The sequence below is a fragment of the Peromyscus eremicus genome, chromosome 1, assembly GCF_949786415.1.
Source record: "Peromyscus eremicus chromosome 1, PerEre_H2_v1, whole genome shotgun sequence".
NCBI lineage: Eukaryota > Metazoa > Chordata > Mammalia > Rodentia > Cricetidae > Peromyscus > Peromyscus eremicus.
Genome location: NC_081416.1, coordinates 60873156 through 60899739, shown reverse-complemented (window position 1 = coordinate 60899739; position 26584 = coordinate 60873156). Strand labels below are relative to the sequence as shown.

The following is a 26584-nucleotide window of genomic DNA, read 5'->3' as shown; positions in this document are numbered from 1 at the left end:
GGTGGTGGTGGGGGTGGCATCTGTATTCACTGTCCCTTCCTCCAGGCACTGTGCTGGATGACATCAGACACTTGGGCTGTGTGCCCCTGGAGCAGTGCCACTGTACCCATGGTGGTCACACGTATGCCCCTGGAGAGTCCTTCAACACCAGCTGCAGCTCCTGGTAAGCTTAAAAGCCTTGTGGAGGGAGGTATGCGGGGCAAGGCTTGCCTCTTCCCACTGTACCCCTTCTGCTCATGGACTTGCCCACAGCACCTGCTTCGGGGGATTGTGGCAGTGCCAGGACCTGCTGTGCCCCGCCACCTGCTCTGTGCAAGGCGGGTCCCACATCTTCACCTATGATGAGAAATTCTACAATGTGCACGGAGACTGCAGCTACATCCTGTCCAAGGTGCGGCCACAATCCCGGTCCGTAGATATTAGCTAGGGTCCCATGAGGGTCCACAGCAGGAGTGAAGGCCGTGGTGAACGTCTACGCTGACAGGGAAGTCCCAGGTCCCATGACAAGCCACCTATGGTAAACCAGGGTACCTGAAGACACCTCCAGAACCCCTTCAGGTCTTGAGAAGTTGTGCCTAAGGGAACTCCGCACTCAACCATGCATCTTGGGTTTCTTGACAGAAATGTGCAGATAGCAGCTTCACTGTGCTGGTCGATCTGCGGAAGTGTGGAGTGACGGATACTGAGAACTGCCTCAAAGCCGTCACACTCAACCTCAACAGTGGGGACATGGTGAGGACTGGGGCTCTGACTACCATCAAATTATGGGCTGCAAGTGACAAAGGTAGGGAAGCCTATGGAGTAGTGACAGGCCAGAGTAAAGAGAGGCCTCTACTCCCTCTCTAAGCCCCCAGGTAGGAGCAGCCACCACCCAGATGGAAAGAACCTACTGCGAGAGTGGGTCTGAGTTTCCTTCCTGGCTCTGACACCGGGTTGGGGGAGGGCATTCTGTCAGACTTCTTCCTATAAGTGGCTGGATGGGCCCTATGGGTACTGACTGTGTCCACCACATACCAGGTCATCCGGATCCAGGCCAATGGTGCCGTGTTCCTGAACTCCATCTTTACTCAGCTGCCCCTATCAGCAGGTGTGTGGCTCCCTGGGAGAACAAGCCAGGGCTGGCACCTTCAGTGGGCAATCGTCTTTCAGCCCTTGGGTAGAGGCCAGCTCCTGGTGAGCTCTTTGTGGCCTCCGGCAACTCCAGTGTTTCCCATGGGGTGACAAGTTGCTACTCCTGGTTCTGTGGGAATCCTGTGTCTAGCAGTGGCACTCATGCTCTATCAGGGACAGTTGGCAGTCTTTTATGACCCATGCACATTTAGGAACTTTGGGCGTGCAATTTCTTAGGTGCCCCACCTGTCCCAGCAGCCAGCACTGTCCTGTTCAGTGGGCCAGCTCCCAGCATGTCTAACACCTCTCACCTTACAGCCAATGTCACCATCTTGAGTCCATCGTCCTTCTTCATCATGGTGCACACAGGCGTGGGGTTACAGCTGCAAGTGCAGCTGGTGCCCATCATGCAGGTGTTCGTCAGCCTGGACCCCTCCTACCGTGGCCAGATGTGTGGTGAGGCACCAGTGGGCTTGAGGGCGGGACCGTGGGGGGGCGCTGCTGGGGGTTGGGCCTGCCCTAGCTGTAGAATCCCCAACAGAAGGGGGTTGGGAAGCATTGGCTCCAGGGCTCTGCCGAGACCCCAGCACCACCCAGCACACCTGACATCTAACCTGTGGAGTGGCCCGGGAAGACAGATCTAGCTGTTAGGGGCTTATCTGTGGGTAGTTCTGGAGTCAAACACTAGGAAGAGACTTTCTTCCCAGTCCTCTTTTGATAGTGCTTAGAGGGGAGACAGCCCTGGGGAGAGGAGCCAGGTTGAACCACCTGCTGACCTCCTAACTCCGGTCCCTAGGCCTGTGTGGGAACTTCAACCAGAACCAAGCCGATGACTTCACAGCCCTCAGTGGGGTGGTGGAGGGCACGGGAGCTGCCTTCTCCAATACCTGGAAGACTCAAGTCTCCTGCCCCAACGCCAAGAACATCTTTGAGGACCCCTGCTCATACAGCGTGGAGGCTGGTAACCACCTCCTCTAGGCTCTGGCCACCCTGACAGCCCTTTCCGACCTCTGGGGCCACATGAACCATGGGGGAAGGGCTCAGAGAACCCCTCTGTGGGCAGGAAGGCATGAGGGGTTAGGGCTGAAGAGGGGACAGGGCTCTGGGAAGCAGGTGAGGGGCAGCCCACATTTCTCCCTTCCCTAGAGAACTATGCCCAGGAGTGGTGCTCCATGCTCACTGAAAGCTCAGGCGTCTTCTCAGCCTGCCATGCCACCGTTAGCCCAGCGCCCTTCTACTCGGTAAGACCATGGTCTCCTAGGCCTGGGTGGGCCCTTGAAGGCTGGACTCCCAAGGCCCTCCCACCACTACCCACTCTGGTGTTTACTTCTCAAAGGGTTCGCCAACTGAGAAGCTAAAAAAAGAAGGTTCTGGGGGGCTCAGAAGGGTCCTTAGAAGTCTTAGTGTGTGTCCAACCTCACTCTTGCAAGGACTGGTGCTGGAGCATTGCCTTGTCTCCATGGGCTCCCCCTTAAAGGCTTCTTTCTATGTTGGTCCCATTCACACATGACAGAGCCACTCCAGAGCACCTTTTGGGGGACACACCTTAACCCTAAACAGCACTCCAAAGCCCTAAGCTTTAGCACATCACTCCATTTTCAAGGGGGAGTCTCCAGGTAACCCACTTCCATGCTGGATACATCCGCCTGAGCATCGCTGGCCTTTGTCTCAGTGTTCCCTGCCCATTCCATCCAGGCCACCTATGTGCAGCCCAGTTAGGACAACACCTCAGATACAAGTTGAACCTGCCCTTGTCTTGTGGAAATTCTTCCCTAGAGCCCCCGCCTCAGACTTCAGGCCTTCCAGCTTCCATGCCCAGACCTCGGGTCTGTTCTCCATTCTGGCTGCCACTTTGCCCTGTGGCCTCTGACACTGTCCTTGACATGAATCCCAGGCCACTACTCTGAGACCCTGCTTGTGGTGGCTCCTGTGGGAAAGCCACAGGTCCAGGCCTTGATCAAGGTTTGGCTGATGTTGATGGGCAAGTCAAAGGAGCAATAAGGGACCCTAGGAGACAGAGGCACCTGACTTCCTGACATCTTGTCTCTCAGAACTGCATATTTGACACGTGTAACTGTGAGAAGAGCGAGGACTGCATGTGCGCGGCCCTGTCCTCCTACGTGCGTGCCTGTGCCGCTAAAGGCGTGCTGCTCAGTGGCTGGAGGGATGGCGTCTGCTGTGAGTACACAGTGGGCCAGCTGGGCTCCTCATCACAGGTTATACCTCCCCACAGTAGCCACCTAGATCCTGTCACTCTGGCACAGGGGGCACCTGGGACCCTTGATAACAGGATCTACCTGTTGCTGGAGAATTTCTCTCCAGCTCCCGCCACCAAGTCCCGCCAGTCCCAGAGCCCACTTATAAAATAAACACACAGACTCTTACATTATTTAAACTGCTTGGCCATTAGCTCAGGCCTGTTATTATCTAGCTCTTACTCTTATATTTAGCCCATTTCTATTAATCTTTACTTTGCCACATGGCTCATGGCTTACTGGTACCTTACATCTTCCTTGTCCTGATGGCGGCTGGCAGTGTCCCTCTCTCCGCCTTCCACTTCCCAGAATTCTTTTCCTTGTCCCGCCTATACTTCCTGCCTAGCCAATGGCCAATCAGTGATTTATTTACTGACCAATCAGCAACACACTTGACATACAGACCATCCCACAGCATCTACCAGTCTCCTGTCCCATGTCTACAAGAACCTTGCATTCTGTTGTGTCTACAATGGTGTCACCAATCTAAGGCAGGGAAGAACAAAGCCTGGGCCAGTTCACCCAGCCATTGATCTCGCTGTCCCCTGTTCTTCTTCTTACAGCCAAGTACATGAACAACTGTCCCCAAACCAAGAGCTACTCCTATGCTGTGAGTACTTGTGAGCCTACCTGCCGCTCTCTGAGTGAGGCCGACGTCACCTGTGGCATCTCCTTTGTGCCCGTGGATGGCTGCACCTGTCCTGAAGGCACCTTCCTGGATGACAAGGGTCACTGTGTGCCTGATGAGGAGTGCCCCTGTTTCTTCCATGGAACTGTGGTGGCTCCTAGAGAGTTTGTTACGGACAATGGTGTGGTGTGGTAAGGAAGACCACCCTCATCCATCCCTCATCCTCACAAATCTGTGCCAATGGGGTCGCTAGCTGCTGGTCCTTTCATACCTGGAAGTTTGTGTGGCCTCCTCATTGATGGTTTCAAGACATACTTGGGGCATGCTGGTGTTGGGGGCACCCTTCAGATCCCCTGAGAAATAGCAGGTTATTCTGAGGGTCCTATGGTATCAGGGCAGAAGCGCTGACAAGCAGTTCTCAGCTGAGGTCCTACTCCCTCCTTGGCCTCAAAGGCAGTTCCTCAACTCACAGTGTAAGCGAGCTTTCTATTGCTGTAATAAAAGCCCGAGACAAGACAGAGAGAGGTCTGTCTTGGCTCACAGTTCTGGAGGTTCAGCCCGTGACAGCATATGACTGAGTGGTCCCATGGCTTTGGGCCTGTTGCAAGGCAGCACTTCATGATGGAAGATTGTGGAAAACAAAACTCACCTCACAGCAAGAAAGAGAGAGTGAGCAGGATAGCATTAAGGTCCGACTGTCCCCTTCAATGACCTAACTTCTTCCCAGTTGGCCTTACTTCTTAAGGGCACTACCACCTTCTAGTATTAGCATAGGCTGATGACTAAACCTTTAATGTGTGTGAATGTGGGGTTCACGGTCTTCCCAAGGACCCCCAATAGCAGGCACCCTCTGGACGTTGGGAGGAGGCAAGGAGGCCCAGACCTTGGTCGGCTTAGAGCAGGGGCACTACTTTATCTTCTAGCTCGTGTGAAAATGGAAAGTTGACCTGTCTTGGAGCCCTGATGCAGAGGAGCACAGGTAATATTCCACCCTGACCAGCCTGTACTTTGGCTGCTGTGCCAAGATGCTCTAGAGGAGGAGGGCCCATGGGTTTTCTGGCAGTGTGGCCATAGAGCTCTTGGGGCTGTGGGCTATACCCTCCTGGGGCAGGTCCACACAGCCTGGATGCTTGGGACATAGCTTAAAGCCATGTAAGACCCAAGCTTGCTACAATTTGAGCAGCAAGACAGGGTCAGAAGACTGTAGGGACCAGGAGTGTCCTGTTCCAGGCCTCTCTCACCTGCTTTTTCTCCTCAGAGTGCCAGGCGCCTATGGTATATCTAGACTGTAACAACGCCTCAGTGGGTGACCAAGGGGCTGAATGCCTCAGAAGCTGCCACACACTGGATGTGGACTGTGTGAGTCCTCTTGGTTGCAACAGCAACCTTCATCCATCATCCTAAGCTACAGAGAGATTCGGGGGTGGGGGAGAATGTCACTGGAAGGCCAGTGGCTTTGGGTCTTGCTGACCCTGGATGGCCTCCTCCTGGGCACTCCCAGGACAGGGTCTACTTGCTTGGTTCCTGGGCACCTGAATAGGGATGAGGGAACAGGCTATTGTTTCGGTCCCTGACTAGGCTACCTGTGCCCACAGTTCAGCACACACTGTGTCTCGGGCTGTGTATGTCCCTCAGGGCTGGTAGCAGATGGGAATGGGGGCTGCATTGCTGAGGAGGACTGCCCCTGCGTACACAATGAGGCCACCTACAGACCTGGGGAGATCATCCGGGTAGACTGCAATAACTGGTAGGTTTGGGGACCCTCAGAGGGGGTCAGGAGGTATCTACAGGGACACTGCTCTGAGTTGGCCTTGGTGTTTCAGAGGCCTCAGCATGTGTCTTGGGGGCCAAGGTACTCATCAGACCCCATTCTGTGGAGGAGAGGCTATTTCTCCAGCCGGGGGTGATTGGATGCATATACCCACACAACACCAAAGCTTGATGTACTCTGAGCTTAATTCCCCAAGTGAAGTGGCCTGCTAGCACAGGACTGGGACAGCCAGTCTCAGAGGATGATACCCTTGTCAGCAATGATCTCTCCTTTCACAGTACCTGCAGGAACCGCCGGTGGGAGTGTACGGATCAGCCCTGTATGGGTGCATGTGTGGCCTATGGGGATGGCCATTTTGTCACCTTTGATGGTGAACGCTACATCTTTGAAGGCAGCTGCGAGTATACCTTAGCTCAGGTGTGTAGTCTCTGCCCCCTCCCACCATGTCACCCTTCTCTGTTCTTCTCACCACTTATTTCTGAGCTGTGACCAGAGCCTCATCTTTTCCCTCCTCAGGACTACTGCAGAGGCAACACCAGTACTGATGGGACCTTCCGTATTGTCACTGAGAATGTCCCTTGTGGGACCACGGGAACCACCTGCTCCAAGGCCATCAAGATCTTTGTGGAGGTGAGAGTATACTTGTAGCCACTGGGGACTGCTGCCCTCCCTCTGCAGCTCCACCTCTGGTTCTCCGTAAGTTATTCTCCAGGACAGGATAGCAAGTGACTCAAACCTACAACTTACAATAGCAGACTGCCATCTCCCATCCTTGAACCAGAGTTAGATCAAGACAAGCGGGATCATGCTCCCTGCAGTTCAGGAGGATCCTTGCTTCCTTTCTGGACTAGGGGTTCCAGCAGTCCTTGGTTTGTGGCAGCATCACTCCAGTCTGCCTCTGTCTGCTCATGACCTTCTGCTCTGTGTCTGTATGTCTCTGGTCATTGTAAGGGCAGTCACTGGGCTTAGGGGACACCCAGGTAATTTAGAAAACCTATCTCAAGATCCTCCAAAGGCTCTTTTTCAAGTAAAGTGTTATTTTAAAGTCCTGGGAATTATGGGTATATTTGGGAGTGATATTACACTCAGTACCGCACTTCTGCCAAAGGGAAGTCAGAATTCACAGAGCACAAAGCAGAGCTGCTGGCTTGGGATGTGTCTTAGTTAGGGTTTCTATTGTGCAATAAAACACCATGACCAAAAAGCAAGTTAGGGAGGAAAGGATTTATTTGGCTTACACTTCCAGATCATAGTCCCTCACTGGAGGAAGTCAGGACAGGAACTCAAGCTAGGGCAGGAACCTGGAGGCAGGAGCTGAGGAACCTGGAGGCAGGAGCTGATGCAGAGGTCATGGAGGGGTGTTGCTTATTGGCTTGCTTCCCATGGCTTGCTCAGCCTGCTTTTTATAGAACCCAGGACTATCAGTCCAGGGATGGGACCACCCAAAATGGGCTGGGCTTTCCCCCATTGACCACTAATTGAGAAAATGCCTTACAGCTGGATCTCACGGAGGCATTTCCTCAACTGAAGCTCCTTCCTCTCTGATGACTCTAGCTTGTGTCAAGTTGACACAAAATCAGCCAGTACAAGATGCATCCCCTTCAGAGCCAAGGAAGGCAGCAGCAGGTCACCTGAGGTGGGTGGGGGATGATGTAAGGTAGCATTGCACATATGAGCCTTTGGAGATCTGTAGGTGTATGGCCTGACTTTCCCCATTTCTCACACAGTGAGTTTTCATGTTGAGGAGTCCTCCACCGGTAACAAGCAACCTTTTGATGTCCCAGCTCCCTGAAACTGTTGCCCTGTTTTTCTCCATCTGCAGAGCTATGAGCTGATTCTTCATGAGGGGAACTTCAAAGTGGTAGAGAGAGGGTCAAGTGGGGAGCTTCCATACAAGATCAGATACATGGGTATCTTCCTGGTCATTGAGATCCGCAGTGGGATTGTTGTGTCCTGGGACAGGAAGACCAGTGTGTTTGTCCGACTGCAGCAGCATTACAAGGCAAGTGTGGCCACCAAGCACCCTGCTTCTAGGCCCAGCTAGGATAGGTCTAGGGCTGGCAGCTGACAAGGCTACTGAGGGATGATGGATCACATTGAAAAGCTCTAGTCATTGAGACCACACACAACACCAGGTTCCAAGAAGGATGGGTTGAAATTGCAATGAATAATGAGTGTACTGGAATCATGACTGATGAAACAGCCATGCCCACAGGCCTGTGCAGAGACAGAATCTTCTAAATAGAATAAGTTCAATTCACTCACCTGTCCCAGGATCCACTTCCCACACCCATTTGCAAATTCACTGGGTACAACTCAGGGGAAATGGGTTCTCCCTGTGTTTTGCTCCCAAGCTGGGCTCTGTGCCACCTCAGCTAACCTGCCCAGGATTCTCTCCCCTCATATGTCTGCAGGGAAGGGTCTGTGGCCTGTGTGGGAACTTCGATGACAATGCCATCAATGACTTCACCACACGCAGCCAGTCCGTGGTGGGCGATGTGCTGGAGTTTGGAAATAGCTGGAAGTTCTCCCCATCTTGCCCAGATGCCCCAGTTCCCAAGGACCCCTGCACTGCCAACCCTTACCGCAAGTCCTGGGCCCAGAAGAAGTGCAGCATCATTAACAGTGCGACCTTTGCTGCCTGCCACTCCCAGGTAGAGCCTAGCTTTGGTTCACAGGGATTGCAGTTGCCTGCTTCTTCCTGGTAGGAATTGAGTCTTGCTCGACTAGACACAGTGGGCCTCTGAGGACTGTCTTGATCCAGTCAGAGCACATGGTCCATGGCTCTGGGTTTTCAAGTTCTAGGTCTAAATCTCCCACAAGATGGGTAAGAATTCATGCATATATCCCAGCATGGAGTCATCACCACTATTTTGGGACCAGTCCTTGATTACAGTATTCATCCATGGCTCTCAGTGAGGCAGGCACCTTCTTCACCCTCCTGGGTGACTCCCAGACCTGCTCAGTGTGCATCAGGAACATCAGCAGAACTCTCCCAGAGGAAGTGGTAACTGGCTCTCAGTAGATTTCCAAAGGCTACCTCCTGTTACTAAAACCAAGACTCAGTGTCCACCTCCTCGGAAAGTGGCTTCACAACACAGGCTTGCTGGCCATGACCAGAACGCGCTCACATAGGGTCATGGTGGCCAGTGCTATTCACTTGTGCTGAGCACCCCAGGTCACACCTCATGAGCAGGTGGCCAGCAGTCTCTCTGGCTATCCTGCTCCATGGCTTGGTTCACTGTGGCCTGACAAGGGTGACTTGGATGTGCTTTTAGTGGTAAAAGCGAGAACTTGAGTCCACGCTGGGTTCTGCCAGTTGACACAGTGTAAGTGGTGGGCCCTCTCCTCTACAGAATTAGACTGCTCTCCCATGTTGGAGCTGGTTAACTCCAGCTCCTCCATGTCCCACAGCTGCACCAGTCTGGAAGTTAAACACTGTTGGATGATATAGTTATCACTCACTATTTCCTTGGGACATGTTCTCAAGGATATGGAAGTTTAGGTGGGTTCTGGGTACCAGCTAATTTAAATGGATGGGAAACAAAATTTTCTGTCTCCTAGTTATCCTCCACTGGAATGAGGCAGCAGGGTGGCCAGGGAGGGGCTCACGCCAAAAAGCCAAATAGAGAGCTACTAGAAGTCATGGGAACAGCAATCCAGGGGACAAGTCAGATAAGGGAAGGCCGATACAGGATGGGGGCCAGTGCGCTGAAGCAAGAGTACAAGAACAGAAGTGGGGCCACAGTGCAATGCCCTGCAGGTATGAAACCTGTGGTGGGAGACGTGCTGGAGTTTGGAAACAGCTGGAGGTTCTCCCCATCTTGCCCAGATGCCCCAGTTCCCATATGACCAGATCCAAGTGAAAGGATCCAAAGACTATTAGTGAAGGTGTCCAGGTGGGCAGGTGCACATGTGTGAAGGTAAGCAGGAGTAAAAGTGGGGCAGATGTGTAGGCATGCAGTCGTATGGGTGAGTATGCAGGTAGGCACACAGGCAGGCAGGTAGATATTTGTGCAGGTGTAGGTAGGCAGCTACAGTGTTGTGCAGATGCGCAGCTGTGCAAGCAGACACATACAGACAGGTGTGAAGGTTCCCAGGGAGGCATGTGCACAGGTGGGCAGGTACACATACAGACAGGTGTGAAGGTTCCCAGGGAGGCATGTGCACAGGTGGTCAGGTACACAGTTTTCCAGGTGTGCAGGTGCACAGATGTGCAGCTGTGCAGGCAGGTGGGGGTATGCAGGTGGGCAGATAGACATAAAGGCAAGTTCACAGGCGGCCAAATAGATAGTTATACATATGGGCAGATATGCAGCTGTATATTCAGGCAGGTATACAAGCTGTCAGGTGAGCAGGTGTACAGGTGTATGGGTGCACAAGTGTGTGGGTGCACTAGTGAATAGGAAAGATAGTGTTGAACAGTTCCCATTTGGGACACTCTAACAGCAGCCACAGTACCAGATCAAGATTCCCATGGTGTGGAGTTTGGACTACAGCTAACTACATATCCGCCCCCACATTCACCTACCTCCTGGGCAGACATGGCTGTCCTCCCTGAGTGGCACCTTGTCCCCTCCATTCTAGGTTGACTCTACCAAGTACTATGAAGCCTGTGTGCATGATGTGTGTGCCTGCGACTCAGGGGGTGACTGTGAGTGTTTCTGCACTGCTGTGGCTGCCTATGCCCAGGCCTGCCGTGATATGGGTGTGTGCTTGTCCTGGAGAACACCAGACATCTGCCGTGAGTAGAGCTCTGTCCATGGTACTGAAGGGTGGGACTGTGAATGAGGTGGGTGGCAGCCTCTGTACTTCCCTCCTGGCTTGGATTCTGGTTCTCTGTCTCTCTGTCTCTCTGTCTGTGCCTCTGTCTCTCTGTCTCTGTCTCTCTGTCTCTGTCTCTCTCTGTATCTCTGTCTCTCTGTCTCTCTCTCTCTCTCTCCTGTGTGTGTACATGTGTACACATATCTATATATACATGTGTTTTTTGGACACCTGTGATGAGGTAGTTGAGGCTGGGGACTCAGATGTGAGTGTGTGTGTGTGTGTACATGTGTACACACATCTATATATACATGTGGGTTTTTGACACCTGTTATGAGGTAGTTGAGGACAGGGACCGCAGGATCTAGGTTAGGGAATGAACCCAAGGAGACCATCTGCCTAACCCAAGGCTGATATGTCTGGGTGTAATCCAGCATGAGGCCTAGTAGGCACCTGCTTAGCTCTGTCCTCTGTGTTCAGCTCTTTTCTGTGACTACTACAACCCTCACGGGGAGTGTGAGTGGCATTACCAGCCCTGTGGAGCCCCCTGTCTGAAGACCTGTCGAAACCCTGCTGGACACTGCCTTGTTGAACTGCCAGGCCTGGAAGGTGAGGATGGAATGTGCTGGCAGTGGCCTTTGGGCCCATAACCCATGCATGGTACCACTAGGGCAGACACAGTGTACTAGGGGTTCTCTGCCACTGAGTGGGAGCTGGGCAGCTGGATACATGCCCAAGAGGATAGAAAGTCAATGATACCCTTGTCTGCTCTAGGCTGCTACCCACAATGCCCACCCAGCCATCCCTTCTTCAATGAGGACCAGATGAAGTGTGTGGACCAGTGTGGATGCTATGATGATGATGGAAACTACCACGACATTGGCACAGAGGTCCCTACAGCTGAGAACTGCCAGAGTTGGTGAGAGAGGAGCTAGGGATGGAAGAGGATAGAGACCCAGAGTGGTTGGGACAGGGCAGGGGCAGGCTAAAGCATGTGTCAGCTAGGGGGTGCTCATGGTCCTCAGAGCCCTTGTCTTCCCTCCAGTCTCTGCACCCCTGGTGGCCTCAGCTGTGTTCACAACCTTACAGGTAAGCAAAGGCTGTGGGTTTGGGGTTGGAGGAAGGCTGGATGCTGAGTAAGCTGAGCCAATACGTATAACCCCCAGCCTGCACATGCACCTATGAGGGCCGTACCTACCACTTCAATGATGTTGTCTACAACACCACGGATGGCCTTGGTGCATGCTTAGTGGCCATCTGCAAAGACAATGGGACTATAATACGCACAGCTGAAGAGTGCCCCGAAGTCTTGTCTACCACACCATTCACATTCACCAGTACCTTGGCACCCAGTGCCACAACAGGTAAGACCATACCAGGTTCTCTGGAAGCCCCTGAGCTCTAAGCTATTATGTTAACTCAGGGAGAGGCTTGGCCACATCTAGGACAAAGGAAGATGACAAGTTGCCGATGCAGGGAACTCCAGCTACAGAGGTGTCTTGAGTCCTGAGCCATTGTGCACTTGCCCAGACCCTGCCTGGGGTCCATGGCCCTCCCCCCTCTATGATTCCCCAGGAAGCCTTAGCATAACTGGCAGAGCTGCCATCAGGGGCCACAGAAATTCTCAGGTTCCATTTGTCCTTGGTGTGCACCACCTCAGTTAGTGAGCTCTCTCAAGACTATTAGCTAGGTCCTGGAATGGGTCAGGAACGTTGTGTGAACGTGAAGACTCATCTGTTCCCTCACCCTGAGACAAATGAGGGGCTGAGCAGGGCCTTTATCTCTTTCACACAGGCTCAGCTTCCACTGTGTCCACTGTGTCCACTGTGTGTGTCCGGGAGGTCTGCCACTGGTCCATTTGGTATGATCAGAGCTATCCAGAGCCTGGCATGGCAGGTGGGGACTTTGAAACATTTGAGGACCTGAGGGGCAAAGGGTACCAGGTGTGTCAAACCCCTGCTGCCATTGAGTGCCGTGCAAAGGAGTTCCCCAGCACGGACTTACAGGAGCTGGGTCAGAAGGTGAACTGTGACCCTTCCTGGGGGCTGAAATGCCTCAACAGTGAGCAGAACCCCCCAATCTGCTACAACTATGAGCTGAGGGTTCTGTGTTGTGAATATGTACCCTGTAGTTCCCCCCTGACCTCAGGCGGAAGTACCACTCACTCCCAGCCTGAGACCGGTACTCAGACAACATCTGCAGTATCTAAGTCCACACCCTCCAGGACCACAGAAAGGAAAAAGATATCCCTGGATACAACTCACACCTCAAGGAAAACAGTGGCAGTCACCTCAAAAGGAAGAACAACTTCACAATCCACTGTGTTGAGACACTCAGTCAGCAGCCTCCCCATGACCAGCCCTACATGGACAACAATAGTGACAGAGACCACCTTGCACACAACACTTAGTTCCCAGCCAACATCAGTATTCACCTCACAGACAGGGTCCACTTCAACAGCCAGTGTGGTCACACAGTCAGTCAGCAGTCCCGGGACCTCCACCACCTGCCAACCCCGATGCCAGTGGACAAAGTGGTTCGATACAGACTACCCCACGTCTGACAGAGAGGGAGGGGACATTGAGACATATGACAGGATCAGAGCCGCCGGGGCAGATATCTGTGAACAGCCTCAGGACATCCAGTGTGTGGCCCAGAACTACCCCGATATCAGCCTGGACCTGTTAAATCAGGAAGTGAAGTGTGACGTCAACCTCGGTCTGGTGTGCCACAACAGGGTCCAGAAACACGAATTTGGGATGTGCTTCAACTACATGATCCGTGTGCTGTGCTGCAGTGACAGCCACTGCCAGGGACCTACCACCACGGCAGGGTCTCCCCCTACACCAGGAACTGCCACTCAGACCCTGTCCTCCAAGCCTTATCCCATCACTAGTCCAATTGAGACCTGGTCTCCCTCAGGCTCCACCACCAGCATCCATGCCTCAGAGACGCCCACCCCTGGGATTCTGGATAAGAGTGTGTCATCCCCAGCCAGCACTCCTCTGACAGTCACCTCAAAGACAACTCAGCCTCCCAAGAGCCCAGAATCCTCTGGCATTGTCAGCAGCCCCGGGACCTCCACCACCTGCCAGCCCCGATGCCAGTGGACAAAGTGGTTCGATACAGACTACCCCACGTCTGACAGAGAGGGAGGGGACATTGAGACATATGACAGGATCAGAGCCGCCGGGGCAGATATCTGTGAACAGCCTCAGGACATCCAGTGTGTGGCCCAGAACTACCCCGATATCAGCCTGGACCTGTTGGATCAGGAAGTGAAGTGTGATGTCAACCTCGGTCTGGTGTGCCACAACAGGGACCAGCAACACGAATTTGGGATGTGCTTCAACTACATGATCCGTGTGCTGTGCTGCAGTGACAGCCACTGCCAGGGAACGACCACCACGGCAGGGTCTCCCCCTACACCAGGAACTGCCACCACTGCCACTTCCAGGTCAGTCACACATACTTCCTGGCCTGTGTCCAACATGCCCACCAGCACCAGCACCACAGAGTCTATTTCTTCCCCCAGAAAAACCACTGGCCTCACCATGGCTTCTTCCACAGCCACACCCAGGGAGACCCAAACCTCATCACGGCTAACCACTGGTCTCTCCTCAGCCCTTACAACCAGGAGGACCTCTTCTACAGGTTGTAAGTTTCAATGCACCTGGACAGATTGGCTGGACAGTGACAAACCCCAACCTGGTCACTTTGGGGGAGACATTGAGACCTACTATCATATTAGAAACAAGACAGGTATCCAGATATGCGAGAAACCTGTGGACATCGAATGTGAAGCCATCCTCTTCCCCAACATGTCCTTCCAGCAGCTGGGCCAGGAGGTGGTTTGTAATGTGGACTTTGGACTCATCTGCAGGAACAGCAAACAGGCCAACAACCAAACCTGTTTCAACTACCATATCCGTGTGCTCTGCTGTGAGGAAGACATTAGCTGTTTCAGCACAACTGGATCACTCTCTACCACCTCCAGCCAAGGCAGCAAGTCATACTCCTCTACCTCCCTGACCTCACCCGGACCATCTTATGCTCCTCCTGAAAGCACCACCATGAGCTCAGCCACAGCTGCCTCCACCACCAAAGCTACCACCTCCTTAAAGAGTGAAAAAAGCATGATGACCAACACTATCCACACAGGAGCTGCACCTTCCACACAGTCAGTCAGCAGTCCCAGGACCTCCACCACCTGCCAACCCCGATGCCAGTGGACAAAGTGGTTCGATACAGACTACCCCACGTCTGACAGAGAGGGAGGGGACATTGAGACATATGACAGGATCAGAGCCGCCGGGGCAGATATCTGTGAACAGCCTCAGGACATCCAGTGTGTGGCCCAGAACTACCCCGATATCAGCCTGGACCTGTTGGATCAGGAAGTGAAGTGTGACGTCAACTTCGGTCTGGTGTGTCACAACAGGGTCCAGAAACACGAATTTGGGATGTGCTTCAACTACATGATCCGTGTGCTGTGCTGCAGTGACAGCCACTGCCAGGGAACGACCACCACGGCAGGGTCTCCCCCTACACCAGGAACTGCCACCACTGCCACTCAGACCCTGTCCTCCATTCCTCAGCCCAGCACTACTCTGACTGTGACCAGGACTCACTCGGCTCCCACCACAGTAGCAACAAGCCTCCTAAAAACTCTCCCAGGCTCTAGCCACACAGTCAGTCTTGTTACATCTTCTGGCAGTAGTCCCCCACATGTTTCTAATGTCAAGGAAACCAGCATCCCAGGAAAGGTTTCCTCTATCCATACAACAGGCAACATCCTGCCTAAAACATTACAGTCTTCAACTCCTGCCTTGACAACAAAACAAACTTCCTCAACTGAAATCTGGACAACAATACTTACTGGTACAGCTGGTACTGTCTCCTCAAAACCCCCACCCACGAGCCTGGGGTTGACTACAGGCATAAAAGAGCTGTCTACCAGTCCACCAAGGACACAGACACTACCAGTCACTGCGACTAATGCCACCACCAGCCAGGGCACAACCCGCTGCCAGCCCAAGTGTAAGTGGACTGAATGGTTTGATGTGGACTCACCAACCTCAGGAGTAGTAAGAGGGGACATGGAGACTTATGAAAACATCAGAGCTTCTGGTAAGAAGATGTGCCAGACACCAGAGAAGATTGAGTGTCAGGCAGAGAACTACCCTGCAGTGAGCATTGATAAGATTGGCCAAGTAGTAAGCTGCAGCCTGGAGACAGGACTGGTCTGTAAAAATGAGGACCAGATAGATGATTTCAAAATGTGCTTCAACTATAATATACGTGTGCTTTGCTGTGATGACTATAGCGACTGCCCTACCACAACTGCTGTACCACCGACATCCACCATGAACAGCCCTAAAGTCACCAGCGAGGTCTCCACCATGGCCACCAGTCCATCAGCAAGACAAGGACACTCCACCAAAGCTACCACCTCTTTAAAGAGTGAAAAAAGCATGATGACCAACACTATCCACACAGGAGCTGCACCTTCCACACAGTCAGTCAGCAGTCCCGGGACCTCCACCACCTGCCAACCCCGATGCCAGTGGACAAAGTGGTTCGATACAGACTACCCCACGTCTGACAGAGAGGGAGGGGACATTGAGACATATGACAGGATCAGAGCCGCCGGGGCAGATATCTGCGAACAGCCTCAGGACATCCAGTGTGTGGCTCAGAACTACCCCGATATCAGCCTGGACCTGTTGGATCAGGAAGTGAAGTGTGACGTCAACTTCGGTCTGGTGTGTCACAACAGGGACCAGAAACACGAATTTGGGATGTGCTTCAACTACATGATCCGTGTGCTGTGCTGCAGTGACAGCCACTGCCAGGGACCTACCACCACGGCAGGGTCTCCCCCTACACCAGGAACTGCCACCACTGCCACTCAGACCCTGTCCTCCAAGCCTTATCCCATCACTAGTCCAATTGAGACCTGGTCTCCCTCAGGCTCCACCACCAGCATCCATGCCTCAGAGACGCCCACCCCTGGGATTCTGGATAAGAGTGTGTCATCCCCAGCCAGCACTCCTCTGACAGTCACCTCAAAGACAACTCAGCCTCCCAAGAGCCCAGAATCCTCTGGCATTGTCAGCAGCCCCGGGACCTCCACCACCTGCCAGCCCCGATGCCAGTGGACAAAGTGGTTCGATACAGACTACCCCACGTCTGACAGAGAGGGAGGGGACATTGAGACATATGACAGGATCAGAGCCGCCGGGGCAGATATCTGTGAACAGCCTCAGGACATCCAGTGTGTGGCCCAGAACTACCCTGATATCAGCCTGGACCTGTTGGATCAGGAAGTGAAGTGTGATGTCAACCTCGGTCTGGTGTGCCACAACAGGGACCAGCAACACGAATTTGGGATGTGCTTCAACTACATGATCCGTGTGCTGTGCTGCAGTGACAGCCACTGCCCTAGGACCCCTTCCAGCACCACAAAGTCAACTCTGCCCTGGTCTACCCACACTCCCCTGGTCCCTTTCACAATCACATCAAGCACGGAGTCCACCTTTCAGACCAAGCATCCCTTCAGCTCCCCCGTACCAAGTACTCAAGCATCCACATGGACCACATATCCTAACTCAGGCTGTGTACCTCAGTGCACGTGGACAGAATGGTTTGATGCGGACTTCCCTAACCCTGGCCCCAGAGGCGGGGACTTTGAGGTCTACGCAGTGTTACGGGAAGTTGGTTTTGTCTTCTGTGAGAAGCCCAAGGACATCCAGTGCCGCTCTGAGAATGAGCCAGACAGGCCCCTGGAAACTCTAGAGCAGGTGGTCCAGTGTGATGTGCGATTTGGGCTGATATGCAAGAATATCAACCAAACGGGACCTTTGCAATACTGTGACAACTACCATGTGCGCTTCCTCTGCTGTGACAATGTCAGCCACTGTACCACCTCACCTATGGCCACCCTCTCCACTGTTCCTTCTTCCTCTCCCCTGCTGTCCACTCATGCTTCCCCAACCTCGAATACTATGACTTCTTCACCTGTGGTCACTAGCTCTACTCACACCTCTCCAGTTTTGACCACCAGGACTTCATCTCTAGCCACGGGCCCCACTGTGGCCCCCTCCTCTACTTCCGAGACCACTCACCCCCCTGAAGTTTCCCCCAGCAGCCAGGTGACCTTCAGCCCGTCTACTGCTTCTTCCTTGGGCCCTAGTACCCTCAGGCCTACTGTCCTTTCCAGCCGACCATTTTCCCCGTCACCCTGTTTCTGCCAGGCATTTGGACAGCTGTTCTTACCTGGTGAGTAGAAAAGTCCATGTTCTCCCTACCCCATGCCCCTTGTCCACCCGGGTTTGTCAGCCTTGGGAGCTATGGGCCATTTCATGCATGTGAAGTTCAGCCCATGCCCTCTCTGGACGTTCCTTCTCCCTTAGGCAGGCTGCCCTCCTACCCTGTGTCTTCCCCTGACACCATCCTGCCTCTTCGGCTGGGGTATGGCATTTTTTTTTCCTTCTACAGGAGAGGTCATTTACAATAAGACTGATGGAGCTGGCTGCCAATTGTACGCCACCTGCAACCAGTACTGTGATGTTGACCGCTTCCAGGGTGCCTGCCCCTCCTCTTCACCTCCAGCGCCCTCTACCTCTGCATCTTTGCCTCCCCCGCTTCCTGGCTGTGATGATGCCACTCCTCCCCGGCAGGTGAGCCTCTCTTCTCCCTCCACCTCCCTGTGATGTGGTCTGGATTTGGGTTCTCAAGGACAACTGCATCTGGATTGAGTCGTGGCTAGTGCTCAGCACTACCTCAACCCTGTAGCCTATCTCAGTGACCTGTCTTCCAGTGGCTCCCATTGAGAGAGGCACAGGGGATCTCGGGTCTTGATCAGCAGCAGAAGCTGGCTGCCTTCTGGGATTCATAGCTGTAGGGACCTGGGGCTACATAAAGGGCAGGGCTTGGGTCTCCACATGACCTCAAGGTGAACACCCTGCACATCTTCTGCCTCAGGTGAACGAGTCCTGGACCCTGGAGAACTGCACAGTGGCCAGGTGCCAGGGAAATAACCAAATCATCCTCCTAGAGCCGGAGCCTGTGGACAATGTCACCTGTGCCAACAAGCACTCGCCCATCCAAGTGTGGGACCAGGAGCCTTGCCATTTCCACTATGAGTGTGAATGTGAGCAGAGGGCAGGCGCAGAAGAGCTCAGCAAGATGGGACAGGATTGAGGCATTTTATCTCAGTGTCTGTCAATCTCAGACAGCACATGTAAATGCTGTGCTAGCCCACAGGCATTGTGTGCACAGGGAGGCTGGGAACATGGATGTGGCACAGGCCGGGGCTGTGTGACCAGGGAGAGGCAGAGTGCTAAAAGCTACAGTGGGAGTCCTTCTTGCGGTCCTGATGACAACTTCCATTACTGAGTGTTAAATGACTCAAACTTGGGACTTAGAACAGCAAACTCAGGGTCTCCCATTCCCAAGCTAGAGTCAGATCAAGGCAGGCAATGAATCCCTATGGAGGATCCTTCTTGACTTCCCAGTTAAGGGCTATAGGAGTCCTTGGCTTGTGGCTTCATCACTCTATTCTGCCTCCATCTTATGGCCTTCTGTTCCACGTCCATCTCTCCTGTCGTTTATAAGCACACTGTCATTAGGCTCAAGGGACACCCAGGTAATTTGAGATGGTCCCATTTTAAAACCAACGTCACATTCATAGTTCTCAAGGTAGATATGGTTTGGGAGACACCTATAGACAAAGCAACTGTGTTCCCCTGAAGGAACAGTTCCAGAGGTGGTGCTGGGTAACAGGGCTGGGAAGTGGGCCTCCAACTGTAGTCTCCCGCAGGCTTCTGCAGTGGATGGGGGCGCTCACACTACCTGACGTTCGACGGCACCTCCTATACTTTCCTGGACAACTGTACCTCGGTGCTCATGAGAGAGATTTTCCCTCGCCATGGCAACCTGAGCATCCTTGCTCACAGCTACTACTGTGGGGCTACCACCAATGTCACCTTCTGTCCCCGAGCCCTCAGTGTGTACTACAACTCCATGGAGATTGTCCTCACCACCACCACCACTGCCAGTGGGAAGGAGGAGGGCCTGGTGAGTTTCGTGATAGGTAGAGCCCCAAGGCCACACTGCAAACATGAGGTCTAGGTATGGGGTGACAGAGGCAAGGATGAAAAGTCCTTGGGACCAAGAGCACTCTCCCCTCTGCAGAAATGACCTATAGGAGCTGTCCTAGGTGAAGAATGAATGCCTAGCTCTAGATTGAGTAATAAACAGGAATGTCCCTGGTGTTTGGCAAAGCAGCATCTACTGCTGGTCCCTTGATTACTGTTTCCCTCTGGACACCCTAGATCATATGGGACCAAATGTGGATAAGCTCAGGTTTCAGTAAGAATGGTGTGACAGTGTCCTTGAGCGGCATCACCACGATGAGTGTCAACATTTCCACCATTGGCACCAGCATCACCTTTGATGGGCACATCTTCCAGATATGGTTACCCTACAGACACTTCAGCAACAATACCGAGGGCCAGTGTGGTGAGTAGGCATGGCCTGGCTCACTCTGCACCCATAAATGAGAGGAAGGGATGGGTCTATGGAAAACAGCAAGAAGCTGATTGTAATCCCTACCCTATTCACCAGGTACCTGCACAAACAGCCAGGCAGATGACTGCCGCCGGCCAGATGGCACCATAGCTTCCAACTGCCAGGACATGGCCAAAGACTGGCTGGTGCCTGGGAACACCAACAATGGCTGCTTAGCTCAGCCTAGCCCTCCCCCAAGCACTACTCCCCAGCCTTCAGTGTCCAGCACACCCACCTCCACCCCATGCCCCACTGTACCCCTCTGTGAGCTGATGCTGAGCCAGTGAGTCAGTCGGCCTTTGGGGTGGTGGGCCAGGGCATTAGTCCCTTTGGCTAGCCTCCCTGCTGGGCCCTGAGCTCCCAGCCCTGACCACTCACTGTCATAGGGTCTTCGCCGAGTGCCACACGCTCATCCCTCCAGACACCTTCTTCAGTTCCTGTGTCAATGACTACTGCAATACCAATGTTACTGACATGCCCTGTCAAAGCCTGGAGGCCTATGCCACACTCTGCCGGGCCCGGGGTGTGTGCACTAACTGGCGTAATGCCACTGGAGGGCTTTGTGGTAAGTTGGAGCATTCATTTTAGTGAGGGCTCCAGTCTCCTTGGTTCTTCCGAACCTGCCTGGTGACACACTCTGCACCCACAGACCTTTCCTGTCCACCCACTAAGGAATACAGGCCTTGTGGACCTCTGCATCCAGTATCCTGCAGCTCCAGGTGAGTGCCATCTAAGTAACAGGGAGTGTGGAAGTAGCAGCTGACCTCCCGTGTCTGAAGGGTCTGAGTTCTGGGTCCCCCAAAATTGGCTCTTGGAGGTGCCACTTCATTTCTGATCCTACACTCTGCTGCTCCTCCTCACACTAGAACCCTGAACATTTCAACTGAGATGCTGGCAGAGGGCTGCTTCTGCCCTGAGAATCAGCTCCTCTTCAACTCACGCATGGACATCTGTGTGCTGGAGTGTCGTAAGCGCCATTCACCTGCCCCAGGACAAGCCCTATCCTGCCCCTCTCCCCCATAGGGTCCTCCCCTGCCGGGCCAGGATCCCACACATCTGCAGACTCTCTTCTGCCTGATTAGTATGTGAGAGGATCCTGGTGAGGTCATTAGCCCTGCAGATGTCTAAAGGCCTCCTGTGAGCCTGCCTCCCTTCTGTCTCAACTCTGTTGCTTGGAGCTGGTCAGAGAAGTTGCTAGACTCTCAACATCCAACCTCACCACAGCTTCAGGGACCTGACACCCTCATAATTCTCTAAGGCCTTCTGTTCCACTCTGTGAGAAGATAGAGCTTTTGGGTTGGGGTATAGGTGGCCAGAACTAAGAGCACAGTTCTCTCAGCCCATGACCCCCTTCTGCCTGGCCTTGAACCCCAGCATCTTCAGTAACAAGTTTACTCATTTCTTTCCAGCCTGCGTGGGACCTGATGGGCTACCCAAGTTTGTGAGTGGTGCTGCTCCCCTGACCCCCCAACTGGAGCTAAAGAGAAGCAGGAAGTAGGGAGGGTGGCTGGGTCTGCATAGCCCAGGAGGCTCCCCAGGAGGCTCCTGGATTCCTTCCTGCTCTCACTCTGGACAGCAGAGGCCTAACCTGCTGAGGGCAAGCAATGACTTGGAGTTGGTTGGGTTCAGGCAGACAGGCCAGGGACTTTAGTGCTTCTGAGCCTCCAGAGATCCTGATTTGGCCTGTTTCAGCCGGGAGAACACTGGATCAGCAACTGCCAGTCCTGCGTGTGTGACCCCAGCTCTGTGTCAGTACAGTGTGGGCCGGTGCAGTGTGAGAGACAGGAGCACCCACAGTGCACAGAAGCCGGCCTCGTGACCATGACCCGGCCTAAACCTGACAACCCATGCTGCCCCGAGACAGTCTGTGGTGAGCACCTCCTGGGGGACATAGGAGAGTCATACTCTAGGCTTAGCTACCCTGGGCCACTCAGGTGGGGGATGGTCTCAAGATGCTTCAGCTTTTGACCTAAAAATAAGGTTGGTGACCTCTGGTCTGACCTAACAGAGCAGAGAATTGGTAAGGACCAAGGGGATGAAAGAGTGAGGGGACTTGAAACCCAGAAAAGCTATGAAGCACACTAGGTCCCAAGGGAAAATGACACTAGAGACCAGTATTTCCAGAAAGGGAGAAGATGGGGGCCGGGGTGGGGCAAAATGGGCAGCATCCTGATGGCCACATCTCTACAGTCTGCAATACAACCACCTGCCCCAAGAGTCAGCCCAAGTGTGAGCCAGGGCACGAGCTGATCCATACCTATGAGGAGGGCAGCTGCTGCCCCAGCCCCAGCTGTCGTGAGTGGGAATGGAACTGAAGCCCAGGGGAGGGCGCATGGAGATCAGCTGCACTGGGGTTGGGGGTGAAGAGGGGCAAGGGTTTCTCCTCCACTGCCTAGATGCATATTCATCCTCTTTCCTTGCAGGACCTGTGATGTGCACATACAATGACACCCTCTATGGGGTAAGGGATCAGCCCAGGCAGGGTGGAAAGTAAGGGGAGGCCGAGATGGGTGGGAAGCCCGTGTCCCTCAGTTCCTGATCCTTGTCTCAGCATCCTTGCCAGAAAGGCAGATCTGAAGAGGGGGTCTGGGCCCTTAAGACATAAGTCATAAGGCCATTTGTGTGTGTGTGTGTGTGTGTGTGTGTGTGTGTGTGTGTGTGTGTGTGTAGGAATTGTGGAAAGAGAGGCTACCACATTTGCTGTATCTGAGTGGCCAGCTTCTGGGTCTCCCAGCTTACTCTTGTCCCCACCCACTGGATACCTGTGTTCAACTAGGGGAACAATGACACCTTGGGGAAAAAGAACTGGACCCATGGGCCATGCTTGGACTCAGCCAAGAGTCCTGACCTGATATGTGCTCACCCCCTTCCCCCACCTTCTCTCTGTACCACTCTTCTTACCTGCTCTAGGTTGGGGCAAACTTCCCAGGCAATGATCCCTGCCAAACATGCACCTGCTTCTCTGTGGGCCATCAAGAACCCAAAGTAGAGTGTAGAGAGATCCTTTGTACCACCTCCTGCCCCCAGGTGAGCCTGTGGCCCAACAGACATTCTGAGAGGCTACCCATGGCAGCCCATCATTGAGAGTGCTCCAATTCACCATAATTTTGAGGTCTTGGTTTTTTTTTTTTCTTAAGGGGAAAAGTAGGGGATGATGAGGACTGGAGGACAGGCCCTGCAGGTTGGTGAGCTGACTAGAAACAGGTCTAGTATGGTACCAGTAGACCAGCAGTTCTCAACCTGTGGGTCATGACCCCACTGGAGTCAAATGACCCTTTCACAGGGGTCACATATCAGATATCCTGCATATCAGATATTTACATTACAATTAATAACAGTAGCAAAATTTCAGTAATGAAGTAGCAACAAAATAATTTTATGATTGGGAGTCACCACAGCATGAGGAACTGTATTCAAAAGGTCACAGCATTAGGAATTCTGGGAATGCTGAGAACCCCTGCAGTAGACAGAGAGGCTAAGAAGCAGGGTGAGCTAAGTTGCAAGGCCTGGGAAGAGGGTACAGCACAGAGCAAAGACATGCCCTCTCAGGAGTTACTGCTAAGGAGGCCCAGGGCCCCTAGTTAGAAGGGTGGCTGAGGTGAATGAGAGACCTGACTACCTCTCCTGTCCCCACAGGGCTTCAAGTATACGCCGGTACCAAAGCAGTGCTGTGGGGAGTGTGTACAGAATGCCTGCTTCACGCCAGATGGCCAGGCAATGCAGGTAATAGGAGAGGGAGTAAGAGATCTTCCCCTGAGCAGGTCTCAACCACAAGTGGATCCCTGTCTGGACCTCTACTGTGTGCTTTGCTTTTCAGCCCAATGAAACCTGGGTGAACAGTCATGTGGATAACTGCACTGTGTACCACTGTACGGATGAGAATGGAATCCATATACTGACTCCAATGCCCCCGGACTGCCCTGATGTGTCCAACTGTACGGTATGTGCCTGGGAGGCTCTGCCTTTGGGTGGTCCACCCTTCTCATGCCCCTGGAAAGTTCTGACCCAAGAAGTCTGTGTCTCTGTGGCTTGTACCCCATGTCCTGGCTCTGTCCCAGTCCTATTCTGTTTTATTCTTGGCCCTGCAGGGAACCCTAAGGAAATCAGGTTGCTGTTATTCCTGTGAACAAAACGGTAAGTTGAAGATATCTCTCATCTAGTCCTCCTGTTCCATTCAGTTCCCAGCAAAAGCAATCCAAGTTTCTCCCACTGGGTAGCAGATTGCACCAAAAGCCCCAGGATAATAGAAGGGGCTGGTCACCCATGAAATGTGTGTCCATTACTTCTCTCATCTCTGGGACAAAATCCCTGACAAAATCCAATGAAGGCAGGAAGGATTTATTTGGCTCATGGTTTCAGTGTGCAGGCCCACCATGGCAGGCAGACATGGCAGCAATAGAAGCAGATGGCCATATATGTCTGGAGCCAAGAAGCAGAGAAGGATGAAGGCTGGTGCTCAGCTCACTTTCTCCTTTTCACTCAGTCTGATTATCCAGCCCATGGGAGGTCCTGACCACTAGATTCAGGGTGGGTCTTCCTCATAAGTTAATTTAATCTACAAAATCACCCAGAGCTCCATCTCCTCAGTGATTCTAGATCCTGTCAAGTTGACAGTCAACCTTAACCATCACGGAAGGTCAGTCTTACCAGGTCCAGGCTCTCTGAGTTAGAGTCTAGGGCCTCTGCAATTGGCCTGTCTTCTTTGCAGACTCAAGTACATGTCAAGTGCACATAAACACGACCATCCTGCGGTACAAAGGCTGTGAAACAGATGTGGCAGTCAACATCCCCTTCTGCAAAGGGTCCTGCTCTGCAATGTCCAAGTGAGTGGATATCTTGCCTCCACAAGAGTATAGCAGAGCCAGTTGCTACCTTGTCACTTTGTGTCTTTTTTTTTTTAAAAGATTTATTTATTATGTGTACAGTGTTCTACCTGCATGTATTCCTGCAGGCCAGAAGAGGGCACCAGATCTCAGGATAGATGGTTGTGAGCCACCATGTGGTTGCTGGGAATTGAACTCAGGACCTTTGGCCTCTGAGTTATATCTCCAGCCCATCACTTTGGGTCTTACAGAGACTGTCTCCTTTTTGGGGTCAGGAGGCCATAGACATCTATCTGCATAAAACATATGGCCCATCTTCCAGCCAAGCCAGAGGCAAACCTGGCTTGGCTGCACAGAATATGATTTGGGCTGGGGACTTGTGTCCAGGAATCTGAATGTGTCTAGGGGGACAGGCAGCATCAGATCCCTCTGTGGTCCCCAGATGGCCCCAGGCTGTGGTCAGCTGTGAACAGGAGTGGCCAGGAAAGTTGAGCATTTGTGGGTCCTAGGCTAGCTTCAGGGCTTAGGGTGGCTGTCCAGAGGAAGAGTCTCAGCGGAATCAGTGGAGGATGGAAAGGGAGGACAATTGCAGGAGGCTATGCAAGGTAGAGCAGGGTTTAAAGGGAGTCCAGGAGGGGCAAGGCTGTGTGTTCAAGAAAGCAGCCATGGTGGACAGTCAGACAGCCTTTAAGAGCCCACAGAGGACCATGAATATATGCTGTACTGCTAAGAGGATCACAGAGTTGAAATGTTGATCCTCCCATGTCCGCAGGTACTCCATGGAGGCTCAGGCCATGGAACATCAGTGCACCTGCTGTCAGGAGAGCAAGGTCCATGATGAAGCTGTGACCATGCAGTGTCCCAACGGTACAGTCATCCAGCACACCTATAGCCACATCGATGAGTGCAGCTGTGCCCTGGCCTGCAGCTTCCTGCCCATGACTTCCATGAACACTCCCTAGAGTCCAGTGCTGGAAGGCAATTGCATCCCCCAACCCCTCATGTCCCTCCACCTGGAGCAGAACCTGTATGACTGACCATGAAAACCTTAGGCAGGCATGCTCCATGTGGCCCACAAGAACCCTCTGTGGCTCCTACTGCCTCTGCTCCACCCTCTGCCTGCCACTTGGTGAAACCAGTATCATGGAGGGTAATTAAGGGACAATTAAGATCCCCGTGAGGAGGGTGCCAGGCAAGGATTTGGTGCTTGAAGGACCCTCTTGGCTGTCTTGGCCTCATCCTCTGTGATGACATATAAATGTCTTGGAGCAAAACAGAGAGCCTGTGACTATAAGGCTCCCCATAGCAAGCCTGTGTGCCCTTCAACACATAATGAAGTCCTCTGCCAATCATCTCAAGTGCACAAAGGCAGATGGGATTGTCCAAGCAAGACAAGCTACCAGGGAGCTGTCAGGCAAGGTGGCTGCCTGCTGGAGGGGCCCTGGGATCTGGGGTTGGAGAGGGGTCTGTGCTCACCCAGCCCTAAGCTGCAATAAACCCTGGCACTTTGTGTCTCCTTCTGGTGTCTTTTTTGCCCACTCTGCATGGATCCCTGCTTATGGTTTGGAGTTGCCAGGGATGAAGCTAGAGCTATCAACAGGAACATGAGAGATGAGAGACTGGCTAAGAGGAATGGGGGAGAGGTACTTGGCCACTGGCT

General features: G+C 53.1%; 1 protein-coding gene across 1 annotated transcript in view; it reads left to right on the top strand.

The window, feature by feature from the left end:
- Muc5b (mucin 5B, oligomeric mucus/gel-forming) overlaps positions 1 to 26358 on the top strand; it is a 33651-nt gene extending 7293 nt beyond the window's left edge. Inside the window, exons 10-49 of the mRNA XM_059249774.1 lie at positions 46 to 163; positions 253 to 391; positions 622 to 732; positions 1018 to 1087; positions 1429 to 1566; positions 1907 to 2071; positions 2257 to 2351; positions 3162 to 3288; positions 3929 to 4184; positions 4917 to 4972; positions 5252 to 5352; positions 5589 to 5740; positions 6043 to 6181; positions 6281 to 6394; positions 7587 to 7766; positions 8179 to 8418; positions 10352 to 10508; positions 11009 to 11137; positions 11303 to 11447; positions 11574 to 11617; positions 11695 to 11892; positions 12323 to 17809; positions 18029 to 18210; positions 18515 to 18683; positions 19353 to 19609; positions 19867 to 20053; positions 20159 to 20384; positions 20488 to 20666; positions 20751 to 20820; positions 20968 to 21068; positions 21511 to 21542; positions 21794 to 21971; positions 22292 to 22396; positions 22525 to 22562; positions 23012 to 23128; positions 23738 to 23824; positions 23919 to 24041; positions 24190 to 24235; positions 24810 to 24924; positions 25697 to 26358. Coding sequence (XP_059105757.1) covers positions 46 to 163; positions 253 to 391; positions 622 to 732; positions 1018 to 1087; positions 1429 to 1566; positions 1907 to 2071; positions 2257 to 2351; positions 3162 to 3288; positions 3929 to 4184; positions 4917 to 4972; positions 5252 to 5352; positions 5589 to 5740; positions 6043 to 6181; positions 6281 to 6394; positions 7587 to 7766; positions 8179 to 8418; positions 10352 to 10508; positions 11009 to 11137; positions 11303 to 11447; positions 11574 to 11617; positions 11695 to 11892; positions 12323 to 17809; positions 18029 to 18210; positions 18515 to 18683; positions 19353 to 19609; positions 19867 to 20053; positions 20159 to 20384; positions 20488 to 20666; positions 20751 to 20820; positions 20968 to 21068; positions 21511 to 21542; positions 21794 to 21971; positions 22292 to 22396; positions 22525 to 22562; positions 23012 to 23128; positions 23738 to 23824; positions 23919 to 24041; positions 24190 to 24235; positions 24810 to 24924; positions 25697 to 25886 — 10763 coding nt within the window. The 3' untranslated portion in view covers positions 25887 to 26358. The remainder of the gene's footprint in view (positions 1 to 45; positions 164 to 252; positions 392 to 621; positions 733 to 1017; positions 1088 to 1428; positions 1567 to 1906; positions 2072 to 2256; positions 2352 to 3161; positions 3289 to 3928; positions 4185 to 4916; positions 4973 to 5251; positions 5353 to 5588; positions 5741 to 6042; positions 6182 to 6280; positions 6395 to 7586; positions 7767 to 8178; positions 8419 to 10351; positions 10509 to 11008; positions 11138 to 11302; positions 11448 to 11573; positions 11618 to 11694; positions 11893 to 12322; positions 17810 to 18028; positions 18211 to 18514; positions 18684 to 19352; positions 19610 to 19866; positions 20054 to 20158; positions 20385 to 20487; positions 20667 to 20750; positions 20821 to 20967; positions 21069 to 21510; positions 21543 to 21793; positions 21972 to 22291; positions 22397 to 22524; positions 22563 to 23011; positions 23129 to 23737; positions 23825 to 23918; positions 24042 to 24189; positions 24236 to 24809; positions 24925 to 25696) is intronic.
- Positions 26359 to 26584: the final 226 nt, after the last annotated feature.